Source organism: Microtus oregoni, unplaced genomic scaffold, assembly GCF_018167655.1.
Source record: "Microtus oregoni isolate MIOR12 unplaced genomic scaffold, Mior012 000050F_002, whole genome shotgun sequence".
In the NCBI taxonomy this organism is placed as follows: Eukaryota; Metazoa; Chordata; class Mammalia; order Rodentia; family Cricetidae; genus Microtus; species Microtus oregoni.
In genome coordinates this window covers 1,931,729-1,951,208 of record NW_024543226.1, presented here as the reverse complement: position 1 = coordinate 1,951,208, position 19,480 = coordinate 1,931,729, and the positions used below count along the sequence as shown (strand labels likewise).

Here is a 19,480-nt window from a genome sequence, read left to right as displayed (position 1 = left end):
AATTTGTCACGTTAAGTAAGTTATTTCATCACTTAGGGTACCATTTCATCTGCGAAAAGGAGGGTGAAGCCTTCAATCCTGTCCAGTTTACACTTATTTGAGTGTATTAAATCATTAAATGCATGAAAAATGGCTCAATAAAAATTTCAATTTTGCTAAAGAGCAGCTATCAGAAAAAATGGACAGTCTCAATTTTTATGCATGAGTAAATGAGTTTGTCAAACTACTCTAAAACCATGTTAGATGTGGTAGTCGTTTTTGCTGTAGTCTATATCAAATACTTCAAGTTAACCCTCGGTTATTTATGCTTGTCTGAGATGGCAAGTTTTTCCTGTAGAATTTTGCATAAAGTTCATAATAATCTTATGGCCTCAAGTCGCTGAGAGGCATTACATTTATAAATTCCTCCTTTATTCCTAACTTTCTTTTTTCTTTTTTAAGACAAGGTCACACTGTAGCTCAGACAGTCCTCCTTCGGTGGTCATTCTCCCCCAGTCTCTCCTGTGCTGGGATTACAGGCTTGAGCCTCCTCTCTGGCTTTTATTCCTAGTTCAGTAGAGATTAAATTAGGGGCTAAAGTTAGATCATGTACTAAGTTTTTATTGCTGCTTTAGCTAGTTTAAGGTCAGTTAGTTCTTCAAGGTTAGGAATATTTACACGTTGACAGCCACTTTCAAGATGGATTAATAGCTGACCCAGAATTTTTTATTTTTTCGAGACAGGGTTTCTCTGTGTAGCCCTGACTGTCCTGGAACTCACTCTGTAGACTAGGTTGGCCTCGAACTCACAGAGATCTGCCTGCCTGTGCCTTCCAAATGCTGGGGTTAAAGGCATGTGCCACCACCGCCTGGCTGTTTTTAGTAAATTTATTTGTACCCATCTTCTGTCAAAAGCAGGCAGATCTTGTGATTTTTCTCTTACTGTCCATTTCCCCCGACCTCCACCTCGAACTCCACAGGAAAGCGACAGACCCTTTAAGTCACAACATATGGAAAAACCGCCTTTATTGTCAAGTTTTCAGTTTTACATTTTTCTGCAGATTCCAAGCCCCGACATTTGGGGTCAATGTGGGCAAAATGAAAACCACACTTTACCACGTTAAATTCAATGCCAAGTCACTTAGCACTGTTCCACTCACAATGACCGCTGCAAACCCCAGAACTCGGAGACCACCACCGGTCAATCAACTGACTTCCAGTTGCGACTGCCGGCTGGGGCGTACCCCAGGCCTCCGTGGGTGGGGCCAGTCACTTTGCGTCATTGAGGCGCGTCTTTCTCCGCTGGCGCGCGCGCCACCTCCCGCCTCAAAGCTGCACTCAAACCAATTAGTTTTCGGCTGAACTCGCTTCCCCCGCCGTTGCGGGCTCCCCCGAAGCGCATGCGCGGGGCGGGGCTGGCGCCTTTGAATCTCGGAGGCGGCTTTTGGGAGCTAGAGGACCAGTGCCGAAGTTCTTAGGGTGAGGTGCTGGGCGACTCCGACCAGGGTGGCACTGAGATCTGCAATACCGCGACCGGCGAGGGTAAAACTAACTCTGAAAAGGGAAACCGGCATTAGATTTTCCTCTGTGGTCTCAGGAATAGGCCTAGTCGGGGAGTTGTTTGCCTGTTTCGCTGTTAGGTGGGGAGGGAGGGCCACGAATTGAACCACCCCGTGGCGCTGGAGCAGTTCGCCCAGTGGGGGTCCTAATCTGCTTCCTGACCCTTCTTAAGTAGGATGCTCTTGTCACCAGACCTCCCCTCCTTCTGTCTTGAACTTATTATGTGTTCTCTTGCCCTGGTCTCATCTGTTCTAGGGGGAAGAGACTGAATGTCATTTCATCTGTTCCCGTAGATTTTCCTACTTGAAGATAAAAACTTAGAAGCCAGTCTTGGTTCCTTATTAGTTATTCTTGGTTTCCCTCATATCTGTGTCTAATTCTTTGTTTTATCTTTTTAACAGTCTACCCAGGTATATATGCTCCTGCACCGAGTATCTCATAGGACATGTAAGTCTTTTTTTTTTTACCCTACTTAGACCTACTGCTGGCCAGTCATTTGCTTTCTTTGGCAAAGCCTGGTAAGTGGTTTCTCAACACTTCTGAACTCTAGTCTCTACATTACAGAAAAGAAAAATGGTCTTACGTTTCCTCTCCCGTGATTTGATACTGAAAAGTCAGAGTCCTTACTCTTTGCCTATAAGACCCAATATGATCTCCCCTGTTACAGTTCTGACTCTCACTTTACACTTTAACTCTTTTGATCCAAACTGTTCACACTGGTGTTGACATGTTTTCATTAATATGCAAATTTCTTTCTTGCTTGGATGTTTTCCATTTTTCTTCTCATCAAATACTCTTCCCCTGCACCTTCAAATGGCCCACTCCTTCTTGGCACTTAGATTTCATCTTCCTTAAGGGTCACGAAAGAGGGCTGTCTTAATTACTTTTCTTCTTTCTTGGTGAAGAGACACCATGAGCAAGGCAACTTATAAAAGAAAACATTTAATTTGAGATTTAACTATTACAAGGGGTAGCAGAACCCATGCAATCATGTGGTAGACAGGCACAGTCCTGGAACAGTAGCTGAGAGCTTATATCTTATCCACAGGCACAAGGCAGACAACTAAGTGGGAATGGTGTGGAGTTTTGAAGTCTCAAAGCCCACCCTCAGTGACTCATTTTTCTCCAACAAGGCCACACCTCCTAGTCATTCCCAGATAGTTCTACCAACTGGGGATCATGTATTCAAAGATATGGGCCTGGGGGGGGGTATTCTCATTCAAACCACCACAAGAGGCTTTCTCTGGACACCTACTCAAAATTAGATTCCTACTCCACCTCATTTCTGTCACTTCACTGCACTTGTTACTTACTGGGTCCTTGGTTTATAACCCCTGTCCCCCAGTATAGGGTTCATGAATTCAGGTACCATGATGTTTTATTTTTACAGCCCTGGTAACTAGACTGTGTTTGGCATAAAGATGATGATGCATAGTATTTATTGAATGTGTGAATTAATAAATGGATAATATTGCTACCCTGGGCATTAGTTAGCTTTTTTTTAAATTTATTTATTATGAATATAGTGATCTGGGCACCGGATCTCATTACGGATGATTGTGAGCTACCATGTGGTTGCTGGGAATTGAACTCAGGACCTTCAGAACAGCAGTCAGTTCTATTAACCTCTGAGCCATCTCTCCAGCCCTAGTTAGCTTTTTTAACTGTGCAGTTTTAACATACTACTGGCAAAAAAAGACAGTGTAAAGATCGAAAGCAAAATCAAGGAGGGGTAGATAAAATAGGAGTAGGAAAATATTGCAATTGTGAGATGGGATGGTTTTGTACTTAAAAATATAGCCATTTTAAAAGTTTAGCTAATATATATTACATTGGCAAGTTATGAATCTATTGCTGTTCAGGTCAAGGACTTTCTAAAAAAGCCTATGGGTTAATTGTCTCCTGTCATTGAATACCTGTTGCACATGGGAATGCAGACAAATATGGTCATTGTCTCTGGCTGGGTAATAGTAACTTGGTACTCATTTTTGTTTAGAACATATATACAGTGATGGCAACTCAAAGGAAAACCAGAAGCTCTGAGCTCCAAAACAGAATTTCTCAAGGTAGTAATACTTTTCAGACCAGTCTCTTAGCCTGGAAGGTAAAAGAGAAATCGGGCAACTCGGAGAGTGTCTTGAAAGAAAGTAGTTCAATGGAAGATCCTAAACATGCTGATGATCAAGACGAAGATGACCTGCAGATAGCAATAGGATACTTCCAGAAAGGTAAAGGCAGATGATTTTCCTTATGAAAGTGCAGTTTATTTTATTTACTTTTTTTGTTTTTATTGAGACCGGTCTCTATGTATCTGAGGCTGGCCTTGAACTCACTATGCAGCAGAGGGTGGCCTCTAACTTGATTGCTAAGATTACAGGTGTGCATTGCCATGCCTGGTTTATGTGGAGCTGGTGGTAGAACCCAGCATTCTCGAATCTGAGCTACAACCCCAGCCCAAGCCCCGAAATTCCTATTTCTCTCTAAAAATATTTCGGTCCTAATTGCTGGATACAGTGGCAGACATATCTGTAATCCCAACACGGGGAGTAAGACAGGTAAGAGTAGGAACCTGTCCAAAAATAATTTTTGTCTTTTTTAAAGATTTTTTTTTGAGATAAGGTTTCACTGGGTAGCCCTGGCTGTCCTGGAAATTGCTTTGTAGACCAGGTTGGTTTCAGACTCAGAGAGGTCCTCCTGTTGCTTCCTCCTGACTGATGGGATTAAAGGTGCACACCATCATGTCCAGCCTTAAATGCTTTTAAAGGGAAAGATGTTTTTGTTTATTCAAATTTTTATCTAATAGTCACTTATCGAGAATTTACTATATGACAACATTTATATACTATAGACAAAACAAAACATTTTCCTAGCATAGTGGTTAGCAGACACTGTGATCACTTCAGAATCTTTAAAACATACTAATTCTTATCATTTATTCTTAGACATCTGATTTTGTTGCTATGGGATGTAACCTGGCACTGTGACTTTTGAATGACATCTAGGTAGGCTAGGGAGATGGTCCAGTTGAAGAAGAGCTTGCTTTGTAGGTATAAGGACCTAAGTTCAAAGTATGTAAAAATCTTGGCATGGTTTATGTGCTTGTAATGCCAACACTGGGGTGGCAGAGATAGGAGACTCCCTGTAGCTTATTGGCCAGGTAGTCTAGCTGAATTGGTGAGTTCCAAGTTCACTGAGAATCCTTGTCTCCAAAAAAATAAGGTGGCAAGTGATAGAGGAAGATTCCTAGCATCAAATTCTCCTTCACACTCAACCTTACACATGGCTCACACACTCATAGGTACACACATGCTCATGTATATACACAAATAAAGGTTTCTAGTAAAATTTTGGAATTATCCTAATATTGAAAGAGGATTTAATTAAAGTTGAATGTTTGTTTATATATATATATATGTGTGTGTGTGTGTGTGTGTGTGTGTATACACACATATATATATCCCATATCAACAAAATCAGATGTCTTAAGAGTACATGATAAGTATTAGTATTTTGTAAAGATTCTGAGGTGATCACAGTATCTTCCAGCCACTATGCTGGAGAGATGTTTTGTTTTGTCTATAGTATATAATACATTGTGATATAGTATATTTCAATATATACTGAGCTGTCAGGGCATGAGGGATGTTTTCTTCACTGAAGATTCTATTGTTGCTAAGCACTGAGTAATATATAGGTTCTCAAGGTTTTTAATTTGCTTGTTTTATTTTTTGTTTTTTTAGAGGAAGACAGTTATTGCATAAATCTATTCCTTTAATGAGTCCCTAGGTTGTAATTATTGAGGATGAGCACTGAAAGATTGTCCAAGGTCTACTTGTTTAATATTGTTTCTTTTTCCAGGTCCCAAGAAAACTTCACTCAATAAAAATACAATGTTGGAAAAACACTTGAAAACTGTGGAAAACGTGGCTTGGAAAAATGGCTTAGCTCCAGAAGCAATTGATATTTTACTAAATGTGGCACTCAGTGGCAAGTTTGGTATGTTGAACTGATATATTTGTCATTAGTTTCCTGTTAGTTTTTGCCATTTAGACAGTTTTTGGGTTTTGTTTCTTTTTTCTTTCCAAAGAAAATGTACTGTGTCTGTTTTGCTTTTGTTTTTTATTGAAAATAATATTTTTCTACAGTATATTCTAATCATGGTTTTTCCTCCTTCATCTCTTCCCATATTATTCCCACTTCCCACCTGTCCCACTCCACACCTTCTTTCTCTCTCACAAACATGCGCTGGGTGGTGGTGGTGCACGCCTTTAATCCCAGCACTCGAGAGGCAGAGGCAGGCGGATCTCTGTGAGTTTGAGGCCAGCCTGGTCTACAAGAGCTAGTTCCAGGACAGGCTCCAAAACAAAACAAAAAAAAAGGACCTGTTCAGAGCAAGGGTTACAAAGATCAAGCTGGGGCAGCATAGGGACTCCTATGGAGGAATGGGACTGGAGACAGAAACCCATCAAAATGAAGTGAAGGGGCACTTAAGTTGTGGGGAACAGTACCATCTTTGAAGATCCTTAGCAGGACAGAGCTACAGAGAAACCCTGTCTTGAAAAACCAAAAAAGAAAGAAAACAAACAGGCAAATAAACAAAATATACAAGCAAACAGAAGTACATACACACAGAGAGACACAAAAAGATACCTGAAGTTGACTTAGAATTTGCTAAGAAGATGAGGGTGATCTTAAATTTGCTTTGATACTCCTGCCTCTGCCTCTCAAGTGTTGGGAATAGAGATATGCACCACCACACCCAGGCTTTTTTTTTAAAGATTTGTTTATTTTATTCTATGTGTATGAGTGTTTTTGCTTGAATGTATGTATGTATACCATGTGTGTGTTTGATGTCATTGGAGGTTTTTCAAAGAGGGACTTTAAAGGATCAAGTATGTTTCATTGCTTTAGGTTTATTTACCTGACAAGTTCCTATTTATACTGTCTTTATTCCATTATCTCTGATCCTGGTAGTTAAGATGCTTTTCTCTTTTGTGTTTCCTATCCTAAGTACAGGACAGGCTTAGAAATATCACCTGATTAGTGTTCTATTTACTTGTAGCTTTCTCTCACCCATGTTCAGGCATTCAGAATAGCTTATCTTCATTTTAATATTCATTTGAGCTGACTCATTAGACCTGCATGCAAGCCTGAGGACTTGAGTTCAGTCCCTGGGACCCACATAGTGAACGAAGAGAACCAGTTCCGGTTCTCCCACTAGTTGGCCTCTGACCTCTACACTTACTAGTTCTGAGAACAGCAGCCTGAGTCACCATGCCCTGCCCTTTAAGAAAATTTTTAAATGCAACAACTCATGAAAATGCCTGTCAGTGGGTTTAACCATTAATAATAATCTATTGTGTCATTGCAAAATTAAAGTGAAAGCCACTTTGTTCCTTGTGATTGAAAGGCCTTTTTGAGGCAGAGTTTCTCTGTGTATCCTTGGATGTTCTAAAACTGTCTCTGTAGACTGGGCTGGCCTCCACAGAAATACGGCTGCCTCTGTCTCTTGAGTGCTGGGATTAAAGGTGTGTGCCACCACTGCTGGGTGGAAAGGCTTTTTAATGTTGAAGTGTAATTCACATACTATTAAAATTCATGATGCTTTAAAAATGGAATGTATTGGAGTGAGGATGTGGCACAGTAAGAGGGCTTGCCTAACATGCATGAGGCTCTAGGTTTAAGCCCTAGTAATGGAAAAAGCATCCACATTGTAGCTTTTGCATATTCAATGAGTCCAGCATTCGCCAAAATTATCTAATTACTAATTATTTTAATTACCTTAAAAGGAAGCTCTTTTCTCATTTCTTCTTTTTGAGACAATGTCTTGCTACATGGCTCACACTAGCCTTAAACTTAAGATCCTCTTGCCTCCACTTCTTGAGTACTAGGTTTACAGGTCTATACCTCCACCTTCTTTCTCCCAGCATTAAATTTAGTTTTCCCTACCTAGATCTATTCTGCTAAGCCACTGACCAAATAGTTTCTTTATTCATTAACCAATAAAAGCAACACATATACAGAAGGACTTTCCATATCCCCTCCCCTTTTCTGTCTAAATAAAAAGGAAGATTTTAATTTTAACATAGTAAAATTACATATAACAAAACAGATATCAAGCAAGAATTAAAGTTAGAACATTTATACCTACTTTATCTTTTATCATAACTAAGGAAAACTATAACTTTAACTATCTATTCCTCAACTCCATGAAAGACTCCAAAAGGATATAATATTACCTAAGTAAACAGGAAGTGTATTGTCAGAAACTTCCAAAACTCTGGAATTGACAGTTCTTCTGTATCTTTGGAGCACGCGTCTTCAGCCTATAGACCCATAGTATCCAGTAGACTTGTCCATGAGCAGGAAATTTCAAAGACAGTTCCGCCTATATTAGCAGTTTGTCAGTCACTTTCTTCTGTGTCCTGCAGAATGTCTGGCCGACTCTTTCCTGAAGCAGGAACCCCGAAGGACTATTTCACCTTCTTTAGGCAATGTCAGCAGTCATTTTTCTATGGGTTCTGCAAGTCAAGTCAAACAGTTCAGACAAGAGCAGTTTCTTGTCCAAATGGCTAACAAACTCCATGAGGAGCCTCTCTGATGCCTATCATTCTCTTAAAGTAGATCGGTGCTGCCAGAAGCAGATGTGTCTCACTGTCATGAAAAGTCCTAAGTTCTTAAAATATTTTAAATGCCATATTCTCTAGTCTTTGAAAGTTTTGAAGAATAATTATCTATGTGAAATATATCTCTGTACATCTAGAAAGCCTAACTAATTGACCTAAAATTTCTATCAATAAACCAAGATCCGTACTAGTGCAAAGTATTGATCTCTATAGCATATCCCCCTTTAAATGTAAAGAAACATTAATAAACAATATTTGGGAATTTGGGCGTAGTTCTCTCCAAACTGATTTCTGCTTTTTGTTGGGCAAAGTAATTTTTCGGGGTGTTCACAGCAACCTTTCGGGGGTGGGTCTTTGTCCATTAAACCACATTAGTCTAGAAGGAATCCACAGGTTCTCATCCTCTGTGGAAATAAAAGTAGAACCTCTTTGCCAAAGCAACATATTCTTAGACCCAATTTTTTTGTTTGTTTGTTGTTTTTTGTTTTTTGAGACAGTGTTTCTCTGTAGCTTTGGAGCCTGTCCTGGAACTAGCTCCTGTAGACCACACAGAGATCCTCCCACCTCTGCCTCCTGAGTGCTGGGATTAAAGGTGTGCAGCACCACTGCCTCTCTAGACCCAAATTTTGAAGTCAAGATACCTTTTAAATATAAATGTTGGTTTAGCTTAGCAGCCCATACAATGAAATGTCTCTTAGTACTTAGCTTTTTCACATTCAAAAAATTTAAAGGCCAGGTGGTGTTGGCACACTCCTTAATCCCAGCACTTGGGAGGCAAGTGGATCTCTGTGAGTTCAAGGCCAGCCTGATCTACAAGAGCTAGTTCCAGAACAGGCTCCAACGCTACAGAGAACCCCTGTCTCAAAAATACCAAAACCAACCAACCAAACAAAAACAAAAAAATTAAAGAAAACACAATAATATACATAATTTAGACTTTCTGTATATCTATTATTTTTATATGGCTCATTTTTCTTTATTCCTTTTATCTATGACTGTCTGTACTCTGTCTCTTTAAAGACTTTGTTTTATTTTTTTAAAAAAACCATTTCTTTTTATAACTCTCTATATCCTTTTTCTTCTTTCTTCCAAGCCTACGTACATTTTTTAAACATACTGTGACCCATTTAGAGGTCTTTTTCAAAATCTGAATTTGTTCTTATTGCATTTGTATCTGTAATTATTTTTTTGACCAGGAGTGGTTTTTTAATGCTAAGTGGGCATGGCTAGGTCCAACTACACAGCAATACACTTATGCAAACAAGATACCCTTACATAGAGAGATAGATGGATAAATAGGGAGGGAGGGAGGGAGAGAGAGAGAGAGAGAAAGCCTAGGTAGAGGCATGTATCTGTGATCCCAGCACTGAGGAGATGGAAACCAGAGAATCCATAGGACTCGATGACTAGCTAGTCTATCTGAATCTGCGAGTTCCAGGTTCATTGACAGGCCCTGTCTCAAAAAGTAAGTGGGGCTGAAGTGACAGCTCAGTGGTTAAGATGACTTAGCAGTGAAGAGTCCTGGCGGTTCTTCCAAAGGACCTGGGTTCCATTCCCAGTACCCACATAGCAGTTCACAACTGTCTGTAACTCCAGTTCTAGGGGATCTGGCATCCTCACGCAGACATAGATGCAGGCAAAACACCATGTACATAAAAAAGTAAGGTAGATGGGGTCAGTGGTTAAGGACGCTTGCTCTTCTTCCAGAGGACCCAGGTTTGATTCCTAGCACCCAATGGCAGTTCACAACATTTTTAAACTCCATTTCCAGGGGGTCCAGTGCCCTATTTTGACCTCAGTGGGCCCTGCAGGCACAGGGTACACAGACACACGTGCAGGCAAAATACCCATATACATAAAATCATCCAATAAAGATAATTTTGAAAAAGTAAGGCGACAGGAAGACAATACCATCAAGCTTTGACTTCCATACAGATGCATACTTTTAGGCACACATGTCTGCACTCATGTGGACACGTACACACACAAAATAATTTGCTTTTTAGTTTGTTTTAGAGAGTTATGACCATAGTAAAGGAACAATTGAGACACTGAAATCCAGTTTAATTTAGAGTGTTTTCCCCCCAGGGAATGCTATAAGCATACGGATATTAAAGTGCATGATTCCAGAAACTCTCATATCAGAAGATTCTGTGGTTAAGGCGGTATCTTGGCTCTGTGTTGGCAAGTGCTCTGGTAATACCAAGGTAATCTTTTAGATACTTTGATGATAAGTCCTTTAGAACCTACTTAACGGCTAGCAAAGAAGAACCACTTATGGAGTAATGGCAGTGGCCCTTTGTACAAGACCTGTGGTTTCAGAACAATGTAGCTTGATACAAGGACCCTGTTCAAATAGAAATTTTTACTAAGAAATAAAAATCTATTATCCTACTTGGTGCTAGTATCTTTTAAACTAGTGCCGAGGAGAGATTAAAGCTCTTCCTCCACAATTAGTTACATTCTCTAAAGACACATTTTCTCTGTCAACAGGTGCTTTTTTATCGTTGGTTGGTCGCGATGTTTGACTTTATTGATCATAAGAAGCAAATTAATTTGCTCTATGGCTTCTTTTTTGCTTCCTTGCAAGATGAAGCACTGGTAAGTAAACACTGAACAGCCTTGCGCTTCAGTCGAATACTATTTTTCTGTATATTGCCATGCCCCTTAATGTGTGTTCCATGCTTATTTCAAGATGTACTAAGAATACAAAAAGTAGAAAGAATTACACAGCAGAGATCTTCGCTGCACTGTCTCACAGATTAACAAATCTGTGGTATTTGCTGTATATTTTCTTTTAAGGAAATAATGGTACAGATAGAGTTTTGTTGATTTAGCTCAGTGATTGCTATTTTCCCTTTTAAACCACGTCAGCAGAGTCCTTTGGGTGACTTACTCTGAATTTTCTTGACATTGCAAAAACTACATCAGAATCCATGAGAAGGAGAACACTATCTTAAAGGTTGCAAATAACTTATTTTTTGATTAAATAGTATAATTATCCCTTTGAAGATATTGGTAATGCCAAGAAATCAACCTATTCACTACCTAGAAAATTTTCAAGGACAATCAGTTTGTAGACCACATAATGTACATACATACCTGACTGAATTCCTCTCACTTTGGGAATAGAATTCATGCATATGAAAATTCATGCTACATCTTGTTTCTTGCCTTGTACTAGGTAGGAATAGGTTTATTTTTATTAAAGATTTATTTTATTTCTACAAATGTTTTGTTCACATATATGTCTTTATTCTGCCTGAAGGCTTGATGCCCATGGAGTTCAGAAGAGTGTGTTGGATCCCCTGGAGCTAGAGTTATAGACAGTTGTGAGCTGCCATATGGGTACTGGGAATTGAACCTGTGTACTCGGCAAGCAACAAGTGGTCTTTTTTTTTTTTTTGGTTTTTCAAGACAGGATTTCACTGTAGCTTTGGAGCCTATCCTGAAACTAGCTCTTGTAGACCAGGCTGGTCTCAAACTCACAGAGATCTGCCTGCCTCTGCCTCCCGAGTGCTGGGATTAAAGGCGTGCACCACCACCGCCCCATCCAAACTTCCTAGGCTAAAAATTTAGCTTTCTATGGTTTAGTAATGTAAAAATGTAGCAAGGGAATTAAAGAAATCACATGAAGGTAACAATTTAAGAGTTGAATTATGAAGCTAGAGAGATGGCTCAGTTGCTCTTTCGTGGGAAATGGATTCAATTCCCAACACTTACACAGTAGATCAAAACTGTCTTTAGTTTTGATCTGTTACCAGTTTCAGGGGATCAGGTGCCCTCTTCTGGCCTCTATAGGCACTGCACACATGTTCTGTCTAGACACACAATGTAGTCAGAACACAGTACACATTTAAAAAAAAAAGTTCAGGCCAGGTGGTGGTGGCGCACGCTTTAAATAAACAAACCCTTTCTTCTCTAAGTTGCCTTAATCGTGGTGTCTTATCAAAACAACAGAAAATAAGACAGCCAACAAAATCACGTTTCAAAAATACTCAGAACTTGCAAGATAATGCATATAACTCATTGATTTTTTTTTGTGTAGGCATAGGTAAATGCATTTATCAGCATAGTCAGTTTTAGAACATGTTCATTACTTTTTTGTAAAAATTAAAGGAACCATGTAGTATGTGGTCTTTTAGAACTAGCTTGTTTTATTTTGAATTTTGTTAAGATTTATTTGATCATTTTTACTTATGTGCATGTCATTGTGAATGAATACTATGTATTGTGGGAGCCCTCAAAGGCCAGATTAGGGTGTTGTGTCTCCTGGGGATACAATTATGGAAAGTGTGAGCTACTTGATATGGGTCCTTGGAAGAGCAAGGAGTGCATTTAACCACTGAGCCATTTCTCCTGCCTCCTTTTAAATGAAGTATTTTCTCTTATTGCTTTAAGACACAGATTTTTTTTAATGTGTGTGTATCCACATGTCGAGGCACATGTGTGGAAATCAGAGGACAGCTTGAGGGGGTTGATTGACCATTTCCACCATGTGGCTCCTGGGGACTGTACTCTTCTTGTTAGTCTGGGCAGCAGGTACCTTTACGTGCTGAGCCATTTTCTGCCCCTTACATTTTATTTATTTTGTGTGTATATGATATGTAGGTGTGCATTCCACAACAATGTGTGTGGAGGTTGGAGGACAACTTTCTGGAGTTAGTTAAGTTACTCTTTCTATCATGTGAGTTAAGTATATTGAACCCAGGGCATCAGACTTGGCAACAGCAAACTTTACCTGCTGAGCTATTTTGCTTGATCATGGCTGGCTTTTTAAAATGAGAGCAATGTTTCTATGATTTTTTTAAAAAGGTTTATTTAATTAAGTGTATGAGCATTTTGTCTGCATGTATGTATATGTATCATATGCGCCTAGGGCCCTTGGAGGTCAGAAGAGGGCCTTGGGTCTCCTGGTACTGGACTTACAGTTTTGAGCTGCCACGTGGGTGGTAGGAACCAAACTCAGGTCCTCTGCAAGAACAGCAAGCATTCTTAATCACTGAGATGACTTTCCAGCCCCTCTAGGTTTTTTCCCTAAGTGACTACATTTGTGTAAATATGACCCAGCTCAACAAACATGGAGAAAGGCTCTAAAGTTTTTTTCTTTTCTTGAAAAATTTTTAAAAATTATGCTGTGTTTATAATGCATTTGTGTGAGTTTGGGTGTGTACCCACCGTGGTGGGCACTGAATGCCAGAGAACAGCTTTGAGGACTTGGTTCTCTCCTTCCACTGTGGGTTCCAGGGATCAAACTCAGGTCATCAGGCTTAAGCAGCAAATGCTTTTAACCTGCTGAGTCCTCTCTGACCTCATTTTCTGTTATTTTTTCGCTTGTTTGAGACAGTATCCTGCATAGTCCAGGAGAGCCTTGAATTTGCTATATTTCTGCCTTCTCAGTGCTGGGATTATAGATGTGAGTCATCATGGATAGCAGCAGGATTTAGCATTTAAAAGAAATAGTTTTAAAAAGTCATTTCCATTGAGTTTGATAGGATTCTGACGCTGTGGTGACTCAGACGTGGCAGTTAAATATTTGCCATCAAGGCAACTCCGATGGTGACTGCATATGGAGTTTTTCTTTCTAGATGTGATTAAAGGAGAATGTCAGATTCACTGTGATACTGGCTGGAGCCTGAGGCCAGCCATTGTGTGGCGCTCATTTTGTATTCAACATGATGAATAGTGTTGCTAATGGTTCATATCCTAGGGGTGGGAGGTAATGAATTTGTACCAAAATCTAATTTTTTCTTCTTCTTATAATTACACTTGGAGTCTATCTCAATCCATTTCTAAGTGCAGAAAAAGCAGTATAGAATATGTTATACTTCAGATTATAGGGCAACGACTACTAATATGTCAATTTTTAAAAGAATATCATTTAAAAATTTCATGTATGATTTGTATGTGTGTGTGTGTGTGTGCCCATGCATGCATGTGCGTGGCTGTGATTCTTATGTGCAGGTGTGGTTGTGCACTTACCACTGTGAACAGGCCAAGATCGGCGGTCTGGAGATTGGTTCTTTCCTTCCACTGTTAGGTCTAGGGATTAATCTCAAGCCATCAGATTTGCACAGCATGAGCTTTTATCTGCTGGGCCTTTTTTCAGCTCTGTTCCTTCTCTGTTTCCATTAAATAGTTGACTTTTTCTTTTTTGAGACAGGGATCTCACTATGCAGCTCTGGCTATCGTGGAACTCACTTTGTAGGCCAGGCTGGCCTTGAACTCACAGAGATCTACCTGCCTCTGTCTCCCAGGTGCTGGGGTTAAAGTCATAAACCACCATACCCGGCTATAATTGATTTTTTCACTTTTGGTTATTGAGAGCAAGTGTTGACAAACTTTCCTTAAAGGCCCAGAAGTAAATGTTTTACATATGACGGCCATACTATCCCATTTACAACTAGTGTAGTTTCAAACTAGCTGTGGACAAGACATAAGTGAATGGGAATGGCATACACCCATGCATCCGCCCGTCTGTCTGTCTGTCCGTCCGTCCGTCCATCCATCCATCCATCCATCCATCCATCCATCCATCCAAGCTAAGGTCTCATGTATCGTCTATGCACTATGTAGCTGAAAAAGGTCTTAAACTTCTGATCCTCCTGTTTCTACTACCAGAGTGCTGGGATTACAGGTCTAGACCACCAAATCTGTATTTAAAACCAGGACTTTGTGCATGCTAGGCAAACTCCTTACCAAGTGAACTACATCTTGAGCAGATGAACACTAAAAATGAAGATTAGTCTCAATAATTTAGTAAAAAATGTATTGAGTGGGTCCTATTTGCCAGACTGTAGACCAAGTTATTACATAAATTATGGTCTGTTTGGCAGGATTTATAACACAGAGATGGAGCTTTTACTCAACATGTGCAGAGCCCTGTGCATAAATATGCATTATATCTAACAATGGAAAATGAGGCATCACTGAAAATGATATTTTGAATAATAAACAACAGAATAAAATACTTTAAAGTGGGGAACCAGGATAAACATTATGTATTTGTGTGTATCTGGTTGTATATATGTGCACTGTGTGCATACAGGAGCCCAAGGAAGTTAGAGTGGGCATTGGATGCTTTGGAATTGGAGTGACAGATGATTGAGAGCTGCTTTGTTGTGTGCTGGGAATCAAACTGGGGTCCTTTGGAAGGACAAATATTTGGGAGGGTGGGGGGAATGGGAGGGAAATGGGAGGTGGAAATTTTTAATAAATAAATAAAAATTAAAAAAAGAACCAGTTTTCTAACACGCACACACACAAAAGAACAAATGTTCTTAGCCCCTGAACCATCACTCCAGCCCCAAGGATAAAAGCTTTAAGTTTGTATCTTAGTAAATATGAACTAGTATTGAAAGAAACACATAATTTAGTTTTGGAAGTTTTTGTTATATATGTTCATTGTACATGGTGCTTGCTGTATTACATAAGGACATTTTCATACAAGTGTGTATTACATAGTGAGCATGCTCCCCCATACTTTCCTACCTTGCCTGTTTCTTACCCTCCTCCTCATTAATCAATTCCCATTGTTCCCCTAGACATTTTTGCTTTACTTTCAAGTCATATATATGTACATGATTTTATGTATCTGTAAAAATTTATGATCCACATATGAGAGCAATTGGAAGATTCATTTCTGAAACTAGCTTAATTCTCTCAGTATGGTAATCTTCTAGTCCATCCCTTTTCCTGCAAGTAACATGTTTTCATTTTCCTTTATGACTAAACAATCCCATTGTGTATAAATACCACATTTTCTTTTTCTAAGGAAATTTTTGTTAAAATTTTGTTCAAACTTGTCCTATTGTTTTTATATTTTAAAACAAAAATATTGGACTGGAGGGATGACTCAGCAGTTAAGAGTATTTGTTGCTCTTGTGGAGGACTTGGATTTAGTTCCTAACACCTACATGATGGCTCACAGCTATCTGTAACTCTAGTTTCAGAAGATCCAGCGCCCTCTTCTGGCCTCCGTGGGTGCCAGGTGGGCATGTGGTGCACATCTATACACCCAGCTAAGCAGTCTTACATGCTAAAAGTAGATCTTCAAAAAGTTAAATAAAAGGCAAAACAAAAAAATTTCCACTCATCTTGTTGCCAGTTGAAGCTATTTTCTAAAAAATCACTGTCACATACAGGTTAAGCATGCCTAGTCTGAGAATCTGAAATTGAAAGCATTCAGCAATTTAAATCTGGCCTCCAGGATTTAAATTACTGCATGTATGTGCATGTACTTGTACACATGTGGGCATATACCTCACAAAGAGAAAAAGTAGAAAATTCCTTGCTTCATGCAACAAGCCACAGTTAAAATAGACACATTAAAGTCAATGTGTAAATTTCCCTTCAAGCTGTCCGTATAGTGTGTATATAAATCACTGGTGAATTTTATGTTAGGTATCTTTTTTTAAAATGTTTTCCCCCCGAGACAAGGTTTCTTTGTGTAACTGTGGAGCCTGTCCTGTAACTCATTCTGTTGACCAGGCTGGCCTCGAACTCACAGAGATCCGCCTGCCTCTGCTTCCCAAGTACTGGGATTAAAGGTTTGTACTACCACAATCCAGCTTGTTGGGTATCATCCTTTAGCTTTTTTTTTTTTTTTTTTTTTTTTTTTTTTTTTTTTTTTGTTTTTTAGAGACAGGGTTTCTCTGTGGTTTTGGAGCCTGTCCTGGAACTAGCTCTTGTAGACCAGGCTGGTCTCGAACTCACAGAGATCCGCCTGCCTCTGCCTCCCGAGTGCTGGGTATCCTTTAGCTTTTTCATTAAATACATGGAAATATCTCAGTGTATAGTCACTTCTGGTGTCAAGGATTTTTTGATAAAGAATGCTCAGCCTATTGTGTAATAAGAGAATGCTTTGTAAAGCTATTGTTCAGTATAGCCCTAAAGTTGTTTTACTTAGGATATGATTGACATTTGAGGAGGACATGGTGTTATTTTGTTCAAATAACATTGAATATATTTTGTTCAAATAATATTGTCATTTTTCTTGTTTTTTTATATTTTAACAGTGCCCCCATGTGTGCCGTTTGTTATATGTACTGACTAAAAAGGAGAATGGTGAGTGTTTCCATTGCAGCCATCTTACTTTTATTCATATCGTCCGCATTTGTTTGGTCCTTTTGAAGCTTAAAAAATTATTGGCATTAGTTAGGTGACAGCATTCATTTTTCTAAAAATTGCTTTTTTTAGTACTTTTATCTAAAACATCTGCATAGTGGCTTAACTAAGGACGTATTTATATTTTTAATGTGTTGTAAAAAGAAATTATATGAATTACATGGTGGTTAAGTATAACTGACTTCTTTTGCTGAGGCAAATGCTTAGAACCTCTTTTTTTCTGTTTTCTAGTCAAACCATTTCGCGTGAGAAAATTGCTTGATCTTCAGGTCAAAATGGTGAGTACAGAAAATACCGTAGAGTATCCAGTTGCACTTTAAGCTAGTATTGAGCTAGGTTTTGGAGGGAGATACAAAGCCAAGTGCACCTTAGCTTGAAAGAACTTACTTTCTGAGAACTTAGTCAACAAAATGGAAACTCACTATCAAAACTGGAGGTATATATCAATGAGTAGAGTACTTGTCTAGCATGCATGAGGTCTTGGTTCAGTCTCCAGTACAATATGTTCATTTTTCACCAAAAGATAAGTTGTTAGCTATACAATAAGTCTACAGTAAAGATGTCTACAATAATATGTATTTTTTTAAAACAATGATATATGTATATATTACATTGTGTGTATGTGTGTGTGTTGCTACAGATTGAACCCACGACTTTACACATGCTAGGCAAGAGCACTACCACTGAGACAATCCCCAGACTCCAAAGTTAGGATGTATATGTGTGTGCACATGTTTACAAGGATATACATGTGTGTGTGAGTGTACAGGGAAGCAGAGGACAGTCTTGGGTGTCATTCCTCAGGAGCTGTCCCCCACTTTATCTGTCTATCTACTGTGTGTATGAGTCTTTCTCACTCTGTGTATATGTGTGGATACGCATGTGCCATGGTGTGCTTATGGACATCAGAGGACAAAGTTGGTTTTCTCCTTCCATCATTCAGGTCTAAGGGAGTGAACTCATGTCATCAGGATTGGCTACAGTCGTGTTTACATGTTGAGCCATTTTATCAGTCCCTGTCCATCTTTTTTTTTAAGATGGGACCTCTCACTAGTCTGCAGCTTGCCAGGTAGGCTAGGCAAGTGAATGACTGGCAAAGAAAGGCCAGGATGCACCTGTCTCTGCCTCTCTAACACTGGGATTACAAATATATACCGCCACACATGACTTCTTAAAACTGGGTTCTGGGGATGGAACTTAGGCATGTACTTTGTTGACAGCTGTTTGCTCAGTTCGGAAGTTAGTACTTTGGGAGACTTTGGTTGTGTCAAGCTTCTTGACTATTGTATACCACTAGAGAGGGCAGCTGTGAAGATTGAGTGGTCAGTCAACAACAGCAATTATATCAAGTGGCTTACAGTGAATATCACAAGCTTCGTTGGCCTTCTTAATGAATTTTGCAGGGTTTATGATGATCAAGTGTTCCTGTTAAATTAACATCTCCTCTGCTCTGTTTTCTTGACTTTCACACTTGGTTTTATCTCCTTGATATTTAATTCAAAGATGAGTATGCTTTATTTATTTACTTGTTTTCTTTTGTTTTTTTTTTGAGACAGTTTTCTTTTCTGTTTTGAGATACTGTCTCACTGTGTAGCCCTGGCAGTCCTAGAACTTGCTGTGTAGCCCATGCTGGCCTCAAACTCAGAGAGATTTACCTTCCTCTGCTTCCCCTTCCAGAGTACTGGAACTAAAGGCATATGCCACCACACCCAGTTTGCTTTATTTTATTTTTATATTTTTTTAGATTTATTTATTTATTATATATGCAGTGTTCTGTCTGTCTGTATGCTTGCAGTCCTGAAGAGGATACCAGATCTCATTATAGATGGTTTTGATCCACCATGTGGTTGCTGGGAATTAAACTCAGGACCTCAGGAAGAGCAGTCAGTGCTCTTAGCCTCTGAACCATCTCTCTAGCCCTTTTTTTTAATTTTTTAAAGATTTATTTGTTTTATATGTATGGGTATTTTGCCTGCATGTATATATGTGCATCACATGTGTAGAGGGCTGGAATGGTCCAGAATAAGGTGTCAGAACTCATGGAAGTAGAGTTACAGATACTGTGAGCTGCCATGTAGGTGCTGCAAATGGAACCTGGGTCCTTTGTAAGAGTGTCAGATGATTTTAACAGTGTCTTAGTTAGGGTTTCTATTGCTATAGCTAAAAACACCTTGGGGAGGAAAGGGTTTA

At 39.3% G+C, this 19,480-nt stretch overlaps 1 protein-coding gene across 1 annotated transcript in view; it reads left to right on the top strand.

The window, feature by feature from the left end:
- The first annotated feature begins 1,468 nt into the window (after nt 1–1,468).
- LOC121436719 (centromere protein I-like) overlaps nt 1,469–19,480 on the top strand; it is a 62,665-nt gene continuing 44,653 nt past the window's right edge. Inside the window, exons 1-8 of the mRNA XM_041636734.1 lie at nt 1,469–1,520; nt 1,940–1,985; nt 3,535–3,766; nt 5,397–5,534; nt 10,253–10,371; nt 10,658–10,765; nt 17,182–17,230; nt 17,522–17,568. Coding sequence (XP_041492668.1) covers nt 3,550–3,766; nt 5,397–5,534; nt 10,253–10,371; nt 10,658–10,765; nt 17,182–17,230; nt 17,522–17,568 — 678 coding nt within the window. The 5' untranslated portion in view covers nt 1,469–1,520; nt 1,940–1,985; nt 3,535–3,549. The remainder of the gene's footprint in view (nt 1,521–1,939; nt 1,986–3,534; nt 3,767–5,396; nt 5,535–10,252; nt 10,372–10,657; nt 10,766–17,181; nt 17,231–17,521; nt 17,569–19,480) is intronic.